At 34.3% G+C, this 21,644-nt stretch overlaps 1 protein-coding gene and 1 non-coding gene across 16 annotated transcripts in view; both read right to left on the minus strand.

The window, feature by feature from the left end:
• Nucleotides 1-12,222: 12,222 nt before the first annotated feature.
• TAB3 (TGF-beta activated kinase 1 (MAP3K7) binding protein 3) overlaps nt 12,223-21,644 on the minus strand; it is a 56,275-nt gene continuing 46,853 nt past the window's right edge. For 11 of the 15 annotated variants that reach the window (XM_039878897.1, XM_039878894.1, XM_039878905.1 and 8 more), the window contains one exon: nt 12,225-16,172. In XM_039878897.1, coding sequence (XP_039734831.1) covers nt 16,024-16,172 — 149 coding nt within the window. In that variant the 3' untranslated portion in view covers nt 12,225-16,023. Of the gene's footprint in view, nt 16,173-19,312; nt 19,415-21,644 lie in introns of all 15 variants that reach the window. The other 4 variants (XM_039878904.1, XM_039878903.1, XM_039878906.1 and 1 more) reach the window with 3 other exon arrangements.
• LOC120615726 (small nucleolar RNA SNORA38) lies at nt 20,587-20,717 on the minus strand. The gene has a single exon (XR_005656350.1). It is a non-coding gene; the product is annotated as a small nucleolar RNA SNORA38 (small nucleolar RNA).

Raw genomic sequence — 21,644 nt, forward strand, 5'->3', positions numbered from 1 at the left:
TCCCTGATGATTAGTGATGTTGAGCATCTTTTCATGTACCTGTTGGCCATAACGTATGTCTTTGGAAAGATATCTATTCAAATCTACCTATTTCTTAACTGGATAGTTTTTTGTTTGTTTGTTTGTTTGTTTGCTATCGAATCGTATGATTTTTTTATATATTTTGGACATTAACCCCTTAACAGATAAATGGTTTGCAAATATCTTCTTCCATTTTGTAGGTTGTCGTTTCATTTTGTTGATGGTTTTCTTTGTTGTGCAGAAGCTTTTTAGTTTGCTCGTGCTCATTTTTGCTTTTGTTGCCTTTGTTTTTGGTGTCAAATCCAAAAAACCATTGCCAAGACTGATATCAAGGAGGTTACCACCTATGTTTTCTTCTAGGAGTTTTATAGTTTCAGGTCTTACATTCAAGTCTTTAATTCATTTGAGTTAATTTTTGTGTATGGTATAAAGTAGTGGTCCAGTTTCATTCTTTTACATGTGGCTGTTCAGTTTTCCCAGAACCATTTATTGAAGAAATTGTCTTTTCTCCATTGTATATTGTTGGCTCCTTTGTTGTAAATTGACTATATATGCATGGCTTTACTTCTGGGCTCTCTAATTCTGTTCCACTGATCTATGTGTCTGTTTTTATGCCAAAACCAAACTTTTTTGATTACTATAGCTTTATTATAGTTTGCAATAGGATATGACAAAGATTCACATTCTCAATGGCACAAGTATATGCAAATTTTAAGACCATAGTTTTGCAAAGTACATAGTTTATTTTTTTGTTTCTTTTACTTATTTATTGAAATGTATTTAACATTTCTAATTATAGAAATTATACAAAATTATATAAATGTAAGGTACATAACATGTTAATTTAATACATTTATATTTAGTAACATGATTGCCTTTGTAGGGATAATCAACACCTGTATCATGTTACATAATTATCCATTTTAATGATTGGATTAATGCCATAGTTTAAAAAAAAAAAAAAAACCCCTATGACTGAGAAAGGAGTAATGAAATACTTTTGGTATGTTGTCGAGAAAATCTCTATAATTAGGTTTAAAAATCAAAGTGGAAATTAGGTTATGATTCCATTGTATTAACAATGAGGTTCACTTTGGTCTAATATAGATTTTTGAAAGTCGGCATTATAGAGCACTCTTTTATAAATGAGGGTATGTACCAACATTGTGAGGGTAGAGTATCTGGTCTGGATGTTCAATGAATCACTTTGGAGAGCAGGGTTATGGTTTGGGTACCTAAAACAATCTGAAGTCATTTTTTTATGTTATGGCATGTTGTAGACCATATTGCAATTACTCGTTTGCATGTCCGTATTCTTTTGCATACTCTTTTTTATTTTTCAATTACGGTTGACATACAATATTAGTTTTAGGTATGTAACATAGTGATTAGACATTTATATAACTTACAAAGTGATCACTCTGATAAGTCTAGTACCCATGTGACACCATGCATAGTTATTACAATGATAATTTGAAGTTTTTACAAACTTTTGATATCATTTTAAAAACTTTTTTTTTACTTCGAAATAATTGTAGACTAACAGGAAGTAGCAAAAATAGTACATAGTCCCATGGAACCCTTCACCCAGCTCCCCTGTGATGTTGACATGTAACTATAGTGTATTACCATGACATTATTTGATATTTATAATGGTTTTGAGTTCAGTCAGGATTTACAGCGGAGAAAACAACCTGATTGGCAAAACAATTTTATCTCAGATGTAATTTCATCTAGCTCTACTGAAGAAGATTGCATAGAAAAAGAGTGGTGGCTTGTTCTTTTAAGATAAAAACCTTTAATCACATAAGAGATGGTAATTTGCGTATGTAAGAGATCCCTTCAGTTGTTAGAATATGTTTTGTTTAAGCAACATATTTAAATCTAACACAGTGCATAATGGTTAGGTGACCAACCTTTGATTCTCTCCAAATTCATATCTCCTCAAAATTTTAGTTGAACATCTTCTATATTCAGTTGCTTATAATTAATGTGACAAATCTTAAGTCACATCATAAGACATTCAATTCTGTAGCATAAATTGTCCTAATATGGCAGTTTAAAACCTAATGATGCTCTTATACATTTATATCTATCTCTATAAATAATCATTATATTCATTACTTGATATCTGCTTAATTGAAGTATATATAAATATTTTGGCAAAGCAACCCATCCATGTGAATGGATGAACAGAGCTGAGAGTTCCAGTATCTTACTTTAGATTTATAATCTATTCCATAGGCATTTTAAATTTGCCTTCCAGGCATGCTGAGACCTCAGTGATATGGACTAGCAAAGTGGAAGAGAAGCTGAGAACCATCAAGGCCAAGACCAAAAGAGCTAATTGGATCACACACTTGGTCCTAGGGAAGCACATTTTGCATTTTTAAAGCAAATCTATTTTCCATAACTGAACCTTTAAACATGTTGGTATGATATATGCACCTGTTTTTCAAGAGGAGGAAGGAAAAACATTTTGCAGGAAAAGTCCCCACTTCAGAGCCTATCATTTGCTTTACCTTTTTATATACAAAACGAGAGGTTTGATAATTCCAACCATATTTTTAAGAAATAATCTTTATATGAGGGGACTTGCACTGAACCGATCTTGGCATCTTGTGGACAGTGGTGTGCCAACTTATCTGGCTGGGACTTGGGACATAGTCTGGATCAAGAAAAAAATATTTTTAAGGGATGGAGAAAATCTATTTGTGTTGTAAAGAAATCATGATGTTGATATATTTTTTTTGGACTCTGTCAAAGTTTACATATATATTACATTCCTTAGCATTTTGAAATATATCAACTGATATATTTATTACTAGACTTAATAACTTGGATTTACCAGAAAAGGAAGAAATGCCAGATGACACAAGTTTAAATCATCTGAAATGGGTATTCCAGAAATTGTACCAGTGGAAACCGCTGGAAATGGAAACCGCTCTAGTTATGTCAACAGAAAGTTATTTAGCATAGAGAATTAGATGCTCACGCGATCATTGAGAAAGCCAAAGGAGTAGAAGTTTGGGGGAGTCTGCCATGGTCTTACAAATCATTTTAATGGAACTGTGACGCAGAGTGAGACAAGTCCAGGAGACTCCAGATAAGGATCTAGTTTCCACATCCTTCTCCCAAAGCTGGTGTCTAAATAGTGATGTAGGGGATCTGACCACTGCAAAAATTCATATCTGTTAGAAACTGTCAGCTACCTCTGCTGCAGGATGATTTGTCTCTTCTCAGTCATTCAGGTCTCACACAAATTGACTTAAATTGTATCTAGTGCCTTAGTGGAAGTCTGGAAAATAAAATTTTATTTTATTTTATTTTATTTTATTTATTTTTAGGTGAGGCAACCCTTGGTTGACCTCACAGATTGCAAGGCCCTTGTCAGCTTACAATCCCTTATTATTTTTCTTTTTTTAATTTAAAAAATATATATTTTTACATCCGGTCTTCCTAGGCGGTCTCCCATCTAAGTACTAACCAGGTCCGACCCTGCTTAGCTTCCAAGATCAGACAGGATTGAGCTTGTTCAGGGTGGCATGGCCATAGACAGGAAATAAAATTTTAGAGAAGGGATGAAAAAGATACCAAGTGCTAACTGACAGTATCTGGGAGAGGAGTGACATATGTGCATTTGGAAATACCATATGTGTATGTTATATGGTTAAGCATGTCTCAAAGAGTATTTCATGGAACATTCATTCTTCAGGTATCAGGAAGAAATAGGACTCATTATCAAAAACATTTAGACATCCCTTCATTCCCATCTTTTGGAGAATCCTGGTACATATTAACATATTACAGACTCTGAAAAAGTCTGCAGCAAGAAGCCCTTTTCCTTTCTGGAGAGCACACATTATTCTATAACTGGAAAGTGGAAATAGAGCATTGAAGGACCGTTACTTGCCACTTTCTACCCTTCTGAACAAATAGAATTTGATACAATGGTGAGAAATGGTTATCTTTATAAAAAATAAAGTTTTCCTTCTATCTAAGGCTCAAATAAGAATTTTAGATGTAAGATCCCCGTGGAGGAAGGGACCCATGTCATATTTACAACAAAGGACCCAAACAATACCCGTGTTTTTTAGAGTGAGTTCTTTGGACTCTCTATGTCAGAATCACTTGGGGGAAGAGTGGCTTATTAAATAATTCTGGGATTCTTTTGAGATCTGAATAAGAATTCCTGAGGGTGGGACCTGATTATTTGCATTTATTAAATAGAGATCCCATATGTTTTTCCCATTTTTTTTATTGTAGTAAAATAGATATAACAAAATTTTCCATGTAACCATTTTTAAGTGTATAATTCAGTGACATTATACTCACAATGTTGTGCAACCATTCCACCGTTTCCAAAACTTTTTCATCACTCTAGAAACTCTGTAATCATTAAGCAATTGCTCCCATCTTTCCCTCCCTCAAACCCCAGTAGCCTCTAATCTACTTTCTTAATTTGCCTGTCCTAGATATTTAATATAAGTGGAATCATACAATATTTGTCCTTTTGCATTTGGCTTATTTCACTTGGCGTAATATTTTCAAGGTAAAAAAGGCTAAATAATCCATTATGTATATACCACATTTTATCTATCCATTCCTCTGTTGACAGACATTTTTGTTTTTTCTACGTTTTGGCCATTGTGAATGATATTACAATGAATATTGGTGTCCAAGTATCTGTTTGAGTTCATTTTCAGTTCTTTTGGGTATATACTTAGGGGCAGAGTTGCTGGGTCATATGATAGTTTCATGTTTAGCTTTCTGAGGAACCTCCAAACTGTTCTCCATAGCAGCTGCACCATTTTACAATCCCACTAGCAAAGCACAAGTGTTCCAATTTTTCCATAACCTTACCAACACTTGTTATTTTCTGGAGTTTTTTAAATAGCAACACTAATAGGTTTGAAGTGGTTTCTCACCGTGGTTTTGATTTGCATTTCTCTAATGAGCTATGATGTTGAGCATCTTTTCACATGCTTATTGTTCATTTGTATATCTTCTTTGTAGAAAGACTCTATTAAAGTTCTTTGCCCTTTTTTGAATAGGGTTTTTGTTATTGATTGTAGGAGTTCTTTATAAATTCTAGATATTTAATGCTTATCTGATATGTGATTTGCAAATATTTTCTTCCATTTCATAGGTTGTCTTTTCATTTTCTTAATAATGTCCTTTGATGCACAAAAGTTTTAAATTTTGCTCTTCACTTTTTCATTTTATTGCTCATGTTTTTGGTATCAGATCTAAGAATTTGTTGTCAAATCTAAGGCCATGAAGATCTATACCTGTGTTTTCTTAGAGTTTTATGGTTTGGGCTCTTATATTTAGGTCATTGATCCATTTTGGGTTAATTTTTGTATATGTTGTGGATTAGGAGTCCCAATTCATTTACTGTGGAAATCCAGTTTGTCCTGGCACCATCTGTTGAAGAGACTATTCTTTTCCCCATTGAATAATGTAGCACCCTTGTTAAAAATCAATTTCCCATAGACACATGGATTTATTTCTGGGCTCTGTATTCTTTTTTTTTTTTTTTTTTTATCTAATTGTCTACCCTTATGCCAGTACCAGACTGTTATGATTACTGTAGCTTTGTATAGTTAAGTTTTGAAATCTGGGGAGTCCTCCAATTTTCTTTTTCAAGATTGTTTTCACTATTCAGGCCCCTTGAAGTTCCATATGAATTTCAGGATCAGCTTTTGCATTTCCGAAAAAAAAAGTTGGAATTTTGATAGGGATTACATTGAGTCTGTAGATCACTTTGGGTTGTATCGACATGTTAACAATATTAAGTCTTCTTAGTCATGAACACAGGATGTCTTTCCATTTATTTAGATCTTTGGTATTTTATTATTCCTAGGCATTTTATTCTTTTAAATGCTATTATAAATGGAATTATTTTCTTAATTTCCTTTTCAGATTGTTCATTATCAGGATATAGAAACAAAACTGATTTTTGTGTGCTGTTCTTATACCCAGCAACTTTGCTGAATTTGTTTAGTAGTTTTCATGTGAATTGTTTTGGAATTTTCTATATATGGAATTATGTTTTTTTTAGAATAGAGATAGTTTTACTTCTTCCTTTTCAATATGGATGCTGTTTATTTCTTTTTCTTGTCTATTGTTCTGGCTAGAATTTCCAGTACAATGACAAATAGCATTGATCAAAGCAGGCATCCTTATCTTGTTCCTGATCTTAGGAGGAAAGCTTTTAGTCTCTTACCATTGAGTATGATCTTTGCTGTGGGTTTTTCATAAATGCCCTTTATTGTGTTAAAGAAGTTCCCTTCAGAAGCATAGTTTCCTGAGTGTTTTTATCATGAAAGGGTGCTGATTTTGTCAAATACCTTTTCTGCATCAATTGAGATGATCATGTAGGTTTTTCTCTCTTTCTTCTATTAATGTGATGTAATAACATCGATTTTTCTTAAGTTGAACTACTCTTGCATTCCTGGGATAAATCCAACTTGATCAGGGAATATAATCTTTTTAATATACTGTTGGATTCAGTTTGCTAGTATTTTGTTGAGGATTTTCACATCTGTCGAATAAGAGATATTGTCTGTAATTTTCTTGTGATGTCTTTATCTGGCATCATTGTGATGCTAGTAGCCTCATAGAATAAGAAGTGTTCCCTCCATTTCTGTTTTTTGGAAGGGCTTGAAAAGGATCAGTATTTATTTTTATTTAAAGGTTTGGTAGAACTCACCAGTGAAGACATCTGGTCCTGGACTTTCCTTTTTTTGAAGGTTTTTGATAACAAACCTAAACAAGTAAAGGCATTGAATCAGTTAAGATTTTGTTTTTTCTTAACCAGTTAGACAATTTGTATGTTTCTAGAAATTCGTCCACTTCATTTAGGTTATCTTAGTATTTCTTATAACCTTTTTCATTTCTGTAACATCAGTAATATCCTCGCTTTTATTTTTGATTTTAGGTATCTGTATTTATTTTTTGTCAATCTAGCTAAAGATTTGTCAATTTTGTTTTTCTTTTCAAAGAGCCAACTTTTGGCTTTATTGTTTCTCTTATTTTTCAATTCTCTATTTATCTCTGTTCTAGTTTTTATTATTTCCTTTCTGCTAGCTTTTGGTTTAGTTTGCTCTTTCTAGTTCCTCAAAGTGTTATTGATTTGAGAATTTTATATTTGTGTGTGTGTGTACGTGTGTGTAATATAGGCATTTATAGCTTTAAAATTCCCTCTGAGCACTGTCTTTTCACTGCATCCCCAAAATTTTGGTATGTTGTTTTCTTTTTCATTCACCTCCAAGTATTTTCTAATTTCCCTTGTGATTTCTTCTTTGATCCATTGGTTGTTATTAAGAGTGCGTTGTTTAATTTCTACATATTTGTGAATTTTCCAACTTTTATTAATTTCTAATTTCATCCCATTATGATTGGAGAAGATACTCTATGATTCAGTCTTTTAAAATTTACTGAGACTTGCGTGGCCTGGTGTATGGTCTATCCTGGAGAATGTTCCATGTGTACTTCAGAATATGCATTCTGCTGTTGTTGGATGAAGTAGACTGTGTCTGTTAGGTATAGATGGTTTATAGTGTTGTTCAAGTGCTCTATTTCTTTACTGATCTTCTGTCTAGATGTTTTATTCATCATTTAAAGTATTATAGTGAAGTCTCCAACTGTTTTAGAACTATTTCTCCCTTCAATTCTGCCACTTTGCTTCATATATTTTAACGTTGATAGTTTTAAAAGAGTAATAACAAGATAATAACAGCTAACAGCTTTTGAGCATTTAGAATATACTAGGAACTATTCTATGTGCTTTAAATGTAATAATTCATTTAATCTTCACAACAACCAAATAAGAGAGTACTATTATTGTCCACGTTTCACAGATGAGGTGACTGAATTTAAGAGAAATAATTTGTAGATCACACAGCTGGAATCTTTAACCATTAACAGTTCAGGCACTTTTCACTACTTAAAACAACACCAAAACACTGTCATAAGAATTTGTGTGGCATAAAAAAATAAATAAAAAAAAAAAATGGTGTGGGTGTGTGTGCTTATAATTGGAAGAATATATTTATTTTAGAGGATGAACACGAGTTAATATACTGCTTCATTCACTGGCTATTTAGAAGATAAACTTTTGGTTTTTAGACCTAAACATCAATCCTGAGAGTCAATTCATATTTGCTATTGTAAACTAGCATATTGATGGGGTAGAAAGATACATTTATTCTTTTATTAAATTTTTACTCTTTAGTACAAATTCTCCTAAAATAAAAATATTCTGATACAACAGCTGATATTCTAATGTTTATGTCTGCCCCAACAACCTCTGTATAAAAAATTTTTTTTAAATATAAATAAAATTGACAAGACTTGATAAGCCATGAAAGCTACAATCTTCTTGATTATCTTATCTATGTAGATCCTGTAATTGTCTCACAGATTTCTAATTCAAGACGTTCCCATACAACATCACCTCTTCATTGTTCCTTCGACTTCCTGATACTTGTGATTGTTTCAGTAATTTTTAGATCTAACGTATTGCAGTCAGAAAAATGTGGCCTATATAATCTTTGAAAATCAACTTTCTGTATTATATATTTTTTGTAAATGTTTGGTGGACATTTGAACATTTAGTTCATATGAGATACAAAATTTTGTTATGTGGAGATTTAACCAAGCTGATTATAATTAATGTTCATAACTGTTTTGCATGTCAGAATCAGCATTGTGTTCAAGTTTTACACAAAGATGTAGAATTCTGATGTCATCTTTGTTTATTTATCTTTGTAGATATTTTTTTAAGCCTCCCATCCCCTTTTTTTTTCTTTCTTTATTGCTTCTCCCATCTTGCTGTGTTCGTTCCTTCTGTTATTCCTTATTGCATCTCCTGGATCTAGGATTTCCATTTAAGTGTTAGCTCCTCCTTTTTTTTTTAACCCCTTTACTCTGAATTTTGGAATTATTTCTCTATTGACTCAGTTTTCTCAATTTTCACTACCTGTATTAGTAGTTTAGAATTTCATTAAAATTAGTTTTAATTTGAAAGCGACCATTCCTGATCTGATTGCTCCTTTTTAAGAGATACAACATTACTATAAATTTTGTTTGGAATTAAATTTAGAAATTAAAGTTTTCTCTTCTGCTCTGATTCGGTAGAATGAGGTCCTTCTTTCAGAACACTCTTTCCGTATGTTCGATTTTTAAGAAATCTTTTTAAAGATTATGTGGACCACTGCTCAAATATTTTTTTAATTAATTTTTTATGGTGACATTGGTTAATGAAATCTGGTTTCAGCTGTACATTTTAACAGTAAGGCATACACACACACACACACACATTTACATCATGTGTTCACCTCCCTTAGATTTCTTTTCTGTTTCCATCGATATTTGACCCTCTTTTTACCCAGACTACTTCCCTCACCCCCTTCCCTCTCCTCTGTAAACCACTAGTCTATAGTCCATGTCCATGAGTCTCTGTTTGTTTGTTCTATTCATTTGTTGCTTTTAGGTTTACATCCCACATATAAGTGATATGTGATTTTCAGCTTTTTCTGTCTGGCTTATTTCACTTACCATGATGATCTCGAGGTCCATCCATGTTGTTGCAAATGGCAGTATTTTATCTCTTCTTATGCTCAAATATTTCAATCTTTAATAAAAAAGTATAAAAGGTTTTTTCCTGTAGCTCTATTTTTCTCGATTAGAAAAGACGTGATTACAGAAAATAGAAAAGACAAGGAAGTTCAATGTTTTGCTAAGCATTTGTTTTTAGCTGCTCACTAAGCACCAGTGGATGCTGCATTAGGTACTTTACTGTAGGGTTGGAAATTGCTCCCTGGAATCCTCAGCTAGGCCAAGGAAATGTTTCCTCCATGTTCACTGTGGCAGCTTACAGTTACTTGGTGCATCATACTCCTTATCTATGTGGCCAAAACCACTCCCATTATGTGCCTTCCATATTTAGTGAATCGTGGCACAAGTAAATGCCACAGAAAGCAAATGCCACAATTTCTGTGCTTCCTGTCCAGCACCCAGATCCTTCCCATTGCCTACTGCTCATTGTTTGGGGGTCTTCATGGGCTCTGCTGGGGAGTCCTATAAACCTGCTTTTGCAAGGTGACCTTCACTGGTGGCTCGACTTATGGGCCGGCTGACACTGGTTGCTATTGTCCTCAATACACCCTTATCTGCATCCTGTCATTTCCAACCCCCTGAGAACACCCTTCCCTGCTCTTCAACCCTTAAAAATGTTTTAGGCTATTTCAGTAGAATTGGAGAAGAGAAACTCAAATTGTGATCTTGGAATGGGAGTCCCCCTGCCTCATGGGACCATTTGATTCATTGTCAAGTGTATAGGGAATACGGGCTATTTCAATACGTTAATCTAAGTTTCTCCTACCCCAGCCCCAAGTGCCTTTTCAAATAAAGACTTTTTTAATCATGCACACCCAAAGCAGACTATTCTTAGCGATTTAAAAGAAATAAGAATCGGGGGATAGTATTTAGAAATGGGTATAAATGTTAGTGGTTCTTGATCAAGGGTGGTTCTTGATCAAGGGAGCCAAACTACCTGAAAACAGCCTTGGTCTCCAAGAGGGTAAATGCACAAATAAGTCAAAAGAAAGCAAAGTATGTAATACAGACTATAGTACCTAGCATTTTGTTCCCAAACCCTAATGTAAAGCTTTAAAAAGCAAGTCCACATCTGACTCTTCCCACACTATATAGTCTTACCACTGGAATGTCATGAAAAGGGTGTTGGTCAAAGCACACCCACCACTGTTCAAGAGGTAGGACAAGTGAGATGGTTTGACTGCTCCAAGAATCTAGAACTGACAAACCAAATTCTCACCCATATATTATATACCCTATTAAAATCTTTGAAACCTCCAACAGAAACATCCCCTGGGCAATATCCTAGAAAAAGGCCAACTGGCCAAAGTCAAGTCAGGAAGTCTTCAGAGGAATGCCAGGTGGGTGATGAACACTGAGCCTCCTGTACCCAACAGTCCCCCACACTACTGTGTGGAAAACTGAGCTAATCAATACCTAGAGAAACCATTATACGGATAGTGAGATCACAGATAATGTAAATCACCAAAATGAGCACCATCACGAATAGCTATTGTGATGACCAGATTTCCTTTTCTATTTCAAAATAAATCAGCTGTTTAAAAGGGACAACCCAGGATACGGGAAATAAAATACTTCACATGCTCTTTTTGAAGTTGTGTTTGATGTTCTTTCTATGCATTACTTTACTGTGAGACGTGGGGGAGGGTAACCAAATAGTTGAGGGAAAGTTTCCTTATGATTTGACAGAAAGGGAAAATATGAGACGTAACAACTTCAAGTGTAGACCCTGATTTAGACATGCTTGTAAAAAAAAAAAATTGTGAGATTTGGGAATTTAAACTAGATATTTGATAATTGTTTTGTTTTATATTAAAGTTTATTTACAGATGACTTGCTATGTATGAGATTTGTTTTGTAATAATTGTTTTGTAATAATTTCATCTATATAGATGAAATATAGATGAAATAAGACAGGTTATATATGGATAATTTTGGAAGTTGGGTAATGAGTAAACCATTCTTCTGTACTTGTCTACGTCTGCAAATTTTCATGCAGCAGAAATTATTTTGACTTTAAATGATAGCTTATTTAAATTCATCTGTGCTGATTTCTGTGCAAAAGTTGGAAAGGTTGACTACAGACTCCAGCAAAATGAAGTTGAGGGCCTCTGAAAAACTAGCTACAGATGACAAAAATTTTTAAAAATTACTCTTTTGTAAGTAACATATTGAAGTGAAATAAAAAAAAATATAAGTTCCTAACATCCTACCTTTTATATAAATTTGTTTATACTTTAAACCAATTTTAAAATTAGAGTAATGTACACTTAATACCTCAAATTTAACATTACTACATGTTCTAATAGAGGAACACAAATGTGAAGAAAGATTAGGTTTCTGAGACAGTGTATTGGAACCTCGGACAAGTTTGATACTGTAAATCATTTCTAACTACACAGAAAAGATGCAGAATGTAATGTCTGCTTTTAGTTTATAAATTTATTTTGCAGGAATCGTTGACTTTCCGAATATGTACTGTTTGGAGGTATGATGCATGCATAGCCTTTTTAAATGCCTTTGTACAATTTCACCTCAAAATAATTTGATTCACAGCATACAGAGAAATCTAAGAGACATGGTACTTACAAGATTTAATTAAGTTTTTGCTGTTTTAATGAAGAACTGCTTTTACAGAAAGAAACATGGACATTGGGTGTCATTATAAATAACTCAGAATTGTTCAGTCTCAAAGCAACTTTTCATGGCTTTAAAAATTAAAATTGTGTCATTCTATTAATCTCTGAATGCCCAAGCCATGCAAAACCTACTTGTTTTAAATATTTGGGGATGCAAAAAGTACAGAAAAAATACATGTCTGGTGAAGGTGAAAACGTCATCAGAATTAACTTTTGCAATAAGAAAATACTGTTAATTCTTTCAAAAAGATACAGTAGTGATGCAACAGACAGTGCCTAATTTATTCTGATTTTTTAAAGTAACATTTCAATTGTCATTCTTTCTCTACAGATATACAGACACAGAACTGTAATATGAACTCATTCAAAGTCTGAACAAACATTAACAATATTAAAATAAATCAATTTTGACTATAAAGGGATACCTTCACATTCCAGGATACAATCATTGATATTTCCAAAGAACAATTTTTCTATGCCTTATATTCTTTTTGTTTATACTGTCAAAGACATTACTATTACCTTATAAAATACTATATAAAACTTGTGTTGCCACAGAAAGTTGGATAGGAACCCTAGATAACTGGAACAAAGCAATGACAAAATTTAAAGAAATTATAATTAAAAAGTACTAAAATTGAGACCAGCTCCTTAAAAATTATTAAACTGTTTATCACACATCCCATTTCTTTCATGGAAATAAACAAATTAGCAACACTTTCCCCACCATCATTAATGTGCTCTAAAACTACCTTTTTTTACAATGCATTTCTTTGTTTCTTTATAAGCCCCTGCCTCTACCCTCTCCCAAACAAGGTCATTATCAATTCAAAACATTGTACAATGCTTAGAAAGTTTCTGGCTCCTCTATTACCACTTTAACAAAATGGCAAATGTGCTTTCTAAAACCCAGTTTACAAAACAGTGAATTTAAGAAGTATATAGTCAGGTCTGTGTGCTACCAGATATATCAAACTAGTCTTATTTTAAGGAAACAAAACAACAAAACAAAACTTGTTACTAGTAAAAAGTACACCAACTGATCCAAAGAGCATAGGCACCTCAGCAGGCAGGCATCATCCAATCTGTGTTTTACCACTTAGTCGGATTACGGATTACGTATCAAAATCCGTAATTCGAATCAATCCAACTAGGAGATCCTTTTGAAAAGACACCTTGAAAGTCTACTGAATTCTTCTTGTTCAAACTGGTCATAGGCAAGAAGTAGTTGATAAATGGAACACAGTTAAATACATCAAATTCATCAGTGTCAAGTAATTTGCTTATTTTAAAAACTGAATACAGCCTATATTGGCGTATGAAACTTGTACACAAGCGGAAATGAACACATACAAAAACTTCCTTCAAATCAATCTCTGATGTCTCATACCCCACCCTCTACACCTATCAAATAGACTGGTTTCTCATTTTTTCCTGGCAGGTGAAAAATGACTAGATAAATCACTAAAGGACTGGAACCATGCATCTACTGTATGATAACAGCTTAATAACCTGGATGTATGTTCATGCAATAGTTTAAGTCATCTACATGGTTTTAATAAATCAAACTGTTTTCATACATGCTACTTTCATTCTCAACTGACAACTGCCAAGTTAACTGCTGTGCTGCCACTTCAACATATCATTAAGAATACTGGTAAACCTTTAGCTACAACAAACACTGAGCAGTATATATATTTCTCCCTTAAATTGTTACTTAATACCAAATGGGGTTGACCATCAATAAGGAGATATGAAACCATACAAAGGCAAAGGCAGTGGCATATTACAGAACAGTAGTACAGATAGACTGTTAATGGAGACTGACAGATACCAGCGTTACAAAAGCCTTTAAAGAATGCTGTTTAAGTCCATCTGCTTTCTCACTGTTATTTTCACAGTTTGCCACAGTTGTTGTATGAGAGATGTTTTATCAGTGTAATTACATAGCCATGCCTACTTTGTGAGACAAGTGTATATTTTTAGGGGATTTTCCACACATGAAAATATGTTTTCAAAGTCGTAGGTAGAGTATGAAAGTATGATTTTGATGGAAAACTATGAGTTATTATGCCTTTGGTTTCATTATGTTATTAAGTCCAACTTATTTTTCCAGATCTGCTAGAGACTACTGCCAAATTAGAATACAAAGACAACTGGGTGTGTGTGTGTGTGTGTGCGTGTATGTAGCGGGGGTACCTGGTATGGGAGAGTGGATATTCCTGAAGTTAGAGCCTCAGGTAAATTCCTTCAGGATTAGAAAACCTTATTTTATTGCTGTTTATATTCACCCAAATAAGGGAAGATTCCAAAATCAATTCTCGACAATGCTGGAGACCTTACTTAAATGTCCTATTAATAATTTTCCAGTGGTGCATTCTAGTGAATTAATCATATGATTTTACATCTTCACACTCTAAAGTTCTGGTTTCATAAATAAGGAGTGCTTCAGTGTCACATGAACAAATTCAATGCTATTTCCAAATACAGTATGTTAAATATGAAAAATCGTTAGTTTCAAAGTCCTTTGTATTCAACCTTTCTCTTAATCATATTTCTTGACTAGCCTTCTCTTCCTCCCCAAATAACACAGTGTGCAACTTTATGATATTGGTGGATTTCCCTCACACTGGTTTATTAACATATGTGCAAATAAATACTTATTGAACAACTAATATATATTTTTTCAGCTAAGTTAGGATTATGGCACAAAGTATTATCTGTGCTGTAAACATCATGAATTCGTCACAAAATTGGAAGGGAGGAGAAAAAAAAGCCCTATGCACTGCAAATATTTTTTTTTGTAGAACCACAGCTGAGATCGAGATTTCCAAATGGATTTTGGAATGGATTTAACATTTGGCATACATTTACTGTGCTATCGGCAAAGCGCAGTTTTGCAAGAAGGTCATTCATAAAAATCATACTTTGTAAGAACTTGTTATTTAAAACCAATGACCTAATAAAAGCATGCAGTAACTTAAAAATTATATCTGTTATGTGGTGTGATTAGGTCTTAGTTACCAGTGTTGTATATATCTTGATGAATCATTGTACAAGCAAAAGGGATATTAACACCTTTGATTGTACTTTTGAACAAAGGGCACAATATCCCTAATTCCTGACTGCTACAAATCACATTTTAAAATATCTTGTGTGTTGGAAATTACCCCTGGGGAAAAAAAAAAAAAAAGCAGCAATTACAAATACCCTTATTATTTTGCCCCCAAAGATCATGTTCTGAGTGCTTTTTCCTGCCCTTCTCTTCAGTAGGAAGAGACAGGAAGAAGCATGGGGACCCCTTGGTTTTCCAGAGAGCTGTGACCAGGTTAAGTCTGCTCTGGGAATTCACAGTTTGTCTGCATAAACTGTAACATATCACACTACGATTCAAAGTTCTAGTTTATAACATAAGGGCCACTTAGCAGTGACTTGAATAGATGGGATTGCACAGAAGAGCTCTTGACTTCTCTGTGTACATTCTTTCAGGAGTGACTCCTTTCCCAGTGTCAAGTGTCTCTTTCTGTCTCTCACTCTGTAATGAGTTAAGAAAGGGGCGGGGGGAACCCTTTCTTAATGGGGAACCCTCCCCATTTTCCCTTTAGTGAGCTCCAGCAGCTACAGTGTCTGTCAATCCTCCTCCCCCCTATGTAACCTGAAATGAAAATTCCCACGGTTTCTTTTTCTTCTCATGGGTGCTCTAAGTTTCATTTCCAACCAGGTGCAGACTCTTCTGAATTCAAGTGTACCGGGGCATCTCACACTGCTCACAACGATTTAGTGCTGGGTGGTTCAGAAAGGTACAGCTGTCACAATTCCATGGGGCCCCTTCATAGTCTTCATCTTGGGGATGTGTCCGAGGACTCTGTCTGGAGCCAGGTAGATGCTCTGAGGGAAGTTAGGATTGAAAGAAACAAGAGATTGAGATTCTTTTCAAGTATGACCCAAACTGAAATTAAAAACTACCCCCCCACCAGCAAAAAAAAGCTAGGTAAGGTAGGAAACTACCTCCCTTACGTGAAAGCCAGTTAGTAGACATATCTATCAGAAATGCATAGCCAAACAGGAAGTGTATGATACATATTTCTTCAAAGTCTACTAGCACTGATTACCTTCCTAGTTCATTATCCATAGACAGCAGATAGTTCAAATGAAAAAATTGAGAAACGTTATATAGCATGTTAAATTCTGCCTCCTGCCATCTTCAGCCAACCATGACATCCCCCACACAGTACCTGCCACACAGTATTAAACATCTTGATTAAACGTATGCTTTCTTCCAGAAGACCTTCAGTTCCACAAAATGCATATGTTTAATCATATAGAAGATTGTCTTTTATTCTCAGATTCTTTCCTATCTTTTTGATATTGAAATGGCCTTCAGATATTAGGTTTTTTAAATGTCTATACCTGGCAATATAAAATATTGGTAACCTTATGTTGGTCCTCAGGATTTTAATTTTTAAAAAAACCTTGAAACTTAGTCCTCTTAGGTCCTCATTCTCTCTGGCCTTGCACTCAAAAAGGCTATCTGCTTCTAGAACTAATTTGTAAATCTTGCCTTTTAGGAACAGTCCCTAGTGAAAATGGGGTCAGTGACTGGAACGCTAAAAAGCTCTCCTGTTCGAAATTCACCTTGGAATCAGGCGCAAGGTCAGGAAGCTGGGAAAATCTACCTGTAAAACTGGAAAATCTTCACTGTGAACTGGAAATGAGATCACAATCTAAGGTAAGCAGCCCTCCTAAGCAGGTAACAAAAGAAACTGAGATCTGAGGAGGCTTTTTTCAGTTACCATTTGGGGTTAAGCATATTTTCCATTGGAAGTTAATGAGCTGACTGGTTTATCAATTTGTCTTTCATGACAAATGGCCGGTGTGAACATTCCCTAAGAGGTAAAGAGAACTGAGTGTTAGAGCCCAGAGCCAGAGCCTTAGCGCAGTCTGGCTCTGGCTCACATGGGAAGGTGATCACAGCCTCACGACAACAAAAAACCAACCACTGGGTTCTCCAGATTCTTCCTGTGATTATAAAAAGGAGATGGGCTTGTTTCTCTGGCTTCAACTGCTGCTTTTAACTGTGATTATCACCCATCTCCTATCTTTTGGCTCATGAATCTAAAACATGTAGACTTAATAGTTTTCTTTTTTGTCTCATATGGAGGAATAGAAAACACAAATGTTCTATATGCCATTTCCAGAAATGGTCCTCTCTGGTATAGTAAGCTTTTAAAAGAATAAAATACTTTCTTAGGGTAGGTGACTATTTATTTCATGAAGCATTTATCATAGAGTGAGAAAATTTAAGATGTTAAAACCCTTAAAATGTTATTTATATCTATCTTTCTATGCTAATTCCAAACACAGCCTTCAATTTTAGATTGTGACTGCAAATGTTTAACATTAAAGGTTTTTCAAACTCTCCTTTTTTCTAAACTGAAAAACCTCTTTTAGCCTAACTAATTCAGAATACTTGGGGACTCTTTCTTATTCACTGTTTCACACTGTAAGGAAGGAAAAAGCAATTCCCCTCTACCCTTCTGAGTTCTTAGCTAAGACACCCCCACCCCCTTGTAATAAAAGACATTAACAGGACAAAATCAAGCAGTTAAATAACATGTATACCTCCTGTAATACAACGGAGAGACCCAGGAAAACAGTAAATACCTAAATGGCCCAAGCCACCACCTAAAATACCACCTCCAGCTAAAGACAAAAGAAAGATGTTAGAGTGGGGGGATCCACCTAGGGGAAGCTTATAAAAAAAAAAAAAAAAGCACAGTAAATAAGGGTAAGGTTTGTTATGTAAATTTAAGTAGTTTCCTTTCTCCATTGCTAAGATTCTCTGGAGGTTCAGAGTCACAACACTCTCTGGTACCAGGGAAGGCTCCCTTACAAATGGAGATTGCCTTTATAAATGTAAATGTCCCTTATAAAAGTGTAACTTCTACTGTGTTTTCAGAGCTTCCCTTGCATCAGCCTGTTTCTTCGAAGTAATCCTAATACATCCTAATACCAAAGAGGCAATACTACTCCTCAGTACTATAACAACTGAATTTGGAAATAGAAATCACTCTGAAGTTACTTATCAAAAAAGATATTTAAAAGGCACCTAATTTAAAATTATTGTATAATTGTTGGTCCTAAAAAAAGACCGCTCATTTCATCACAGATTAGTACTAAAACACCAAAGACATTTTAGATGTCTATTTTCATTTGATTTACAGGTGTGAAATCTTTTTATGGAATCTTTAAAAATTAAGGTATTTTAGGCCTCATGGAAAATAAAAATATGCGTATTTATACACAAAAACTGAATAGCTTTTTCCTTTGATAGGCTGTTTTCATAAAATATAATTAGAATATATGAGACAAAATGCTCAAAAGGATGCAACAAAAATTTTCAAAAATTTAAAATTTTCTACATAGTTTCAAAGATAGCTTTTCAATAACGGGAAATATGCCAGTGGTAAAGGAGAATTTGTTTTTTAAATATATGAAGTGTGATGTAGTTTCATGCTTGGTTTGTTCTAAAGTAGAATAGCTGTACAAACTCAAACATGTACAGTAGTATTTTTAGAAACCTTATCTTAGATTACAGATAAAGTTCAAGAAGCATTAGGAAACTTCAGTGAGAAGTTATAAAGCCCAGAGCTTTCAAGTTATTTTTTTATTTACTTGGCCTTGCTTTCTAGTTACTATTATCTTAGAGCAATGTGTCCAATATTATGGTGGCCACTCTGAATTGAGATGTGCTTAAGTGTAAAACATACACCAGATTTTGAAGATTTAGTATGAAATAAAGAATGTAAAATATCTCACAAGAATTTTATATTGATCTCATATTGAAATACCACCATGTATATACTAGATTAAATACATTAAACTTGATTGATTTATTTATTTTCTATTGAACAGTACGGGCTTAGAAACTCAGTAAAAGAGTAATTTTTTAAAGTAAAAAGTTGGTCTTAATAACTCCACACGGGTTAACACGTGTCTTTGGACACTGCGAACACACAAGTACAAACCATCTGCAGTTGCTGCCTGGGCATCACAGACATCCGCCTGTATTTTTGAGGTCATACTAATTCTTCGGGCTTTCCTCTCAATTGTGCAGAGGTCTGGTGAGTCTGCACGAGAAGAAGCAAAGCCAGGTAGAAGGGATCAAGCCATTCATTTAGAACAGGGCATGGGCTCACAAAAATCTCTCATGGGACATGCACAGTTGACTGTTCTGAGAGGGCAAATGTCATAATTAATACTGCTCTTACAACTTTTCCCATCCTCTCCAATTACTTAGAATAAATGCCTTGTTTTACCAGTTTCCCACTTTCTAGGGCTTAGGTGAGACACTAAATAACTAAATGTCTGTGTGAGAGCAAAATTTGGGAGATTATAGTTTAGCAATTCCCTAATTAAGCAGTATAGTTAATAGAAAATTATGGGTTGAAAGTATACTACCCATAAGGCTAATGAATAAACCCATTACAATAATAACATTAGTTAACTATTAGCATTTTATAATTTAGAACAAGAACTATCCGATAACACATACTCCCCAATCATTTCATAGATTCAAGTTATCTACACTCTCTAACATGGACTGCAGGCATCCCAATTTCTTGCTAGAATATTGTGTCTATTAATTTATAGGTTATTAGTAAGTAGCCTTTTGTAGTAAGTAAAAACAAACAAAAAAAGGATGGCAGACTTACATATTATTTGCCCTTAAAAAAATCCAAAAAAAAAAAAAAAAAATCTTGCATTTTTCTAATCAACCTAGCCCATAAGCCAGTCCCCTGGTACAACCCACCTTTGGAAATCAGTGCTCCAGAATCCCCCGTGCAATGCTCAGGCACTAAAGCACTCCATTACCAGAGTAAGCGTCTCCACGGTAAGGTAAAGTTCTCAGATTTGTAAAGCACTTGGTAGTGTGCATACATACCTCCTCTCGCTGACCCTTACACAGCTTCTGTATTTTCCAGGCCTGATCACCTCTCTGGTACACACACTGAATCTGAACAAGGTCAAGTGGCCAAGACAACCAGGACCAGTGCTCTAGTCATGGGACACCAAGGTTAGTGCTCTCACCACTTTATCAATGATGGGCCGCTGAGAGGAACTTACATTCACACTGTATTATTTAACTGCTAAATCCAGGGCAAAAAGGTTTCTTTGTCTCCCTTTCTGTCTTTCATTCAGATAACTGTCTATATTCCACTTGGATTTCTAGCATGTAACTAATAACCCCAAAACATCTATTCTGTTATTTACATTTTTTATTTATTTACTTTTTTTTCCCCTATGTGGAATGGTTGATCTTGAGCCTGCGAGGAGCAAGCTGGCCCCAGACTTCTCCAAGTCCATATTTCTTTGCCTCCAATTCTTACGTGTCCAAAGACGGGAAACCACAGACACGCCTTTGTAGGAGGGTTTTACTTGCTTTTTAAATTTAAGTGGTACTACAAGAGAATTTAATGCAAAAAAGGTTTTTGCAATAACTAGATACACTTAAAAAAAAAAAACTAAAAGAGAATCTGTTTTCAAACTTGACTTCATAGAAAAAACAAAGAGCTTTTATAAATCTGTTATAAAGTCCTATTATTTATAAGTTTTAATAGAAAAAGGTGAAAGGTTTAAAAACTATAGGGTATATGTAACAGTACCATTTTAGACTCTCACCAATATAATTTGATTTCTAAAATAGAAATCCACTTATAGTGAAGACGTTACTTTAGATGGCTTTCTCGTCTACTTTTTATTAAAGCTGTATATGTAGAGTATCAGTTGCTTGGGGCAGGAGTCATGTCTTACCTTTGTAGCATCAAACATCTATATAACCATTTACCTATTGAGAATTTGATACATAGCAAGAAATTATAATTGATTGGAATCTCAGTACGACTAATTCTAAGGGGCTATCCGATATCAATTTTAGCAAATTTTGTTAGAATTAAAAGTGCCATGGAAAAGAGCCTTTTAAAATAAGTGTAAAGGTACTTGTAGGAAACTATGTATGTGAAGCTTGACATTAATGCAAGCCATACTACACAATTCCAAGCTGAGAAGTATACCAAACAGGAACTTCCTACTTCAAATACATGATGTTGGTCTCCAAGACAGAAGACAGAATGACATGTCCACAACATTAATATCACCACTGCTAAAATAATCTGAGTATATGGGCTCTTGGCAGCTGATCTATCACATTACTTCAAAAAACTTTCCTTTTTATTTCTTTGTGACTTTTTGAGGTAAAATTTATACAATGAAATACAGAAACCTTAAATTTACCATTATGAGTTTTAACAAATGCACATACACCTGGATAATCCAAATCCCTACACCAAGTCTTAGAAC

Source organism: Pteropus medius, unplaced genomic scaffold, assembly GCF_902729225.1.
Source record: "Pteropus medius unplaced genomic scaffold, Ma_sr-lr_union100, whole genome shotgun sequence".
Lineage (NCBI taxonomy): Eukaryota > Metazoa > Chordata > Mammalia > Chiroptera > Pteropodidae > Pteropus > Pteropus medius.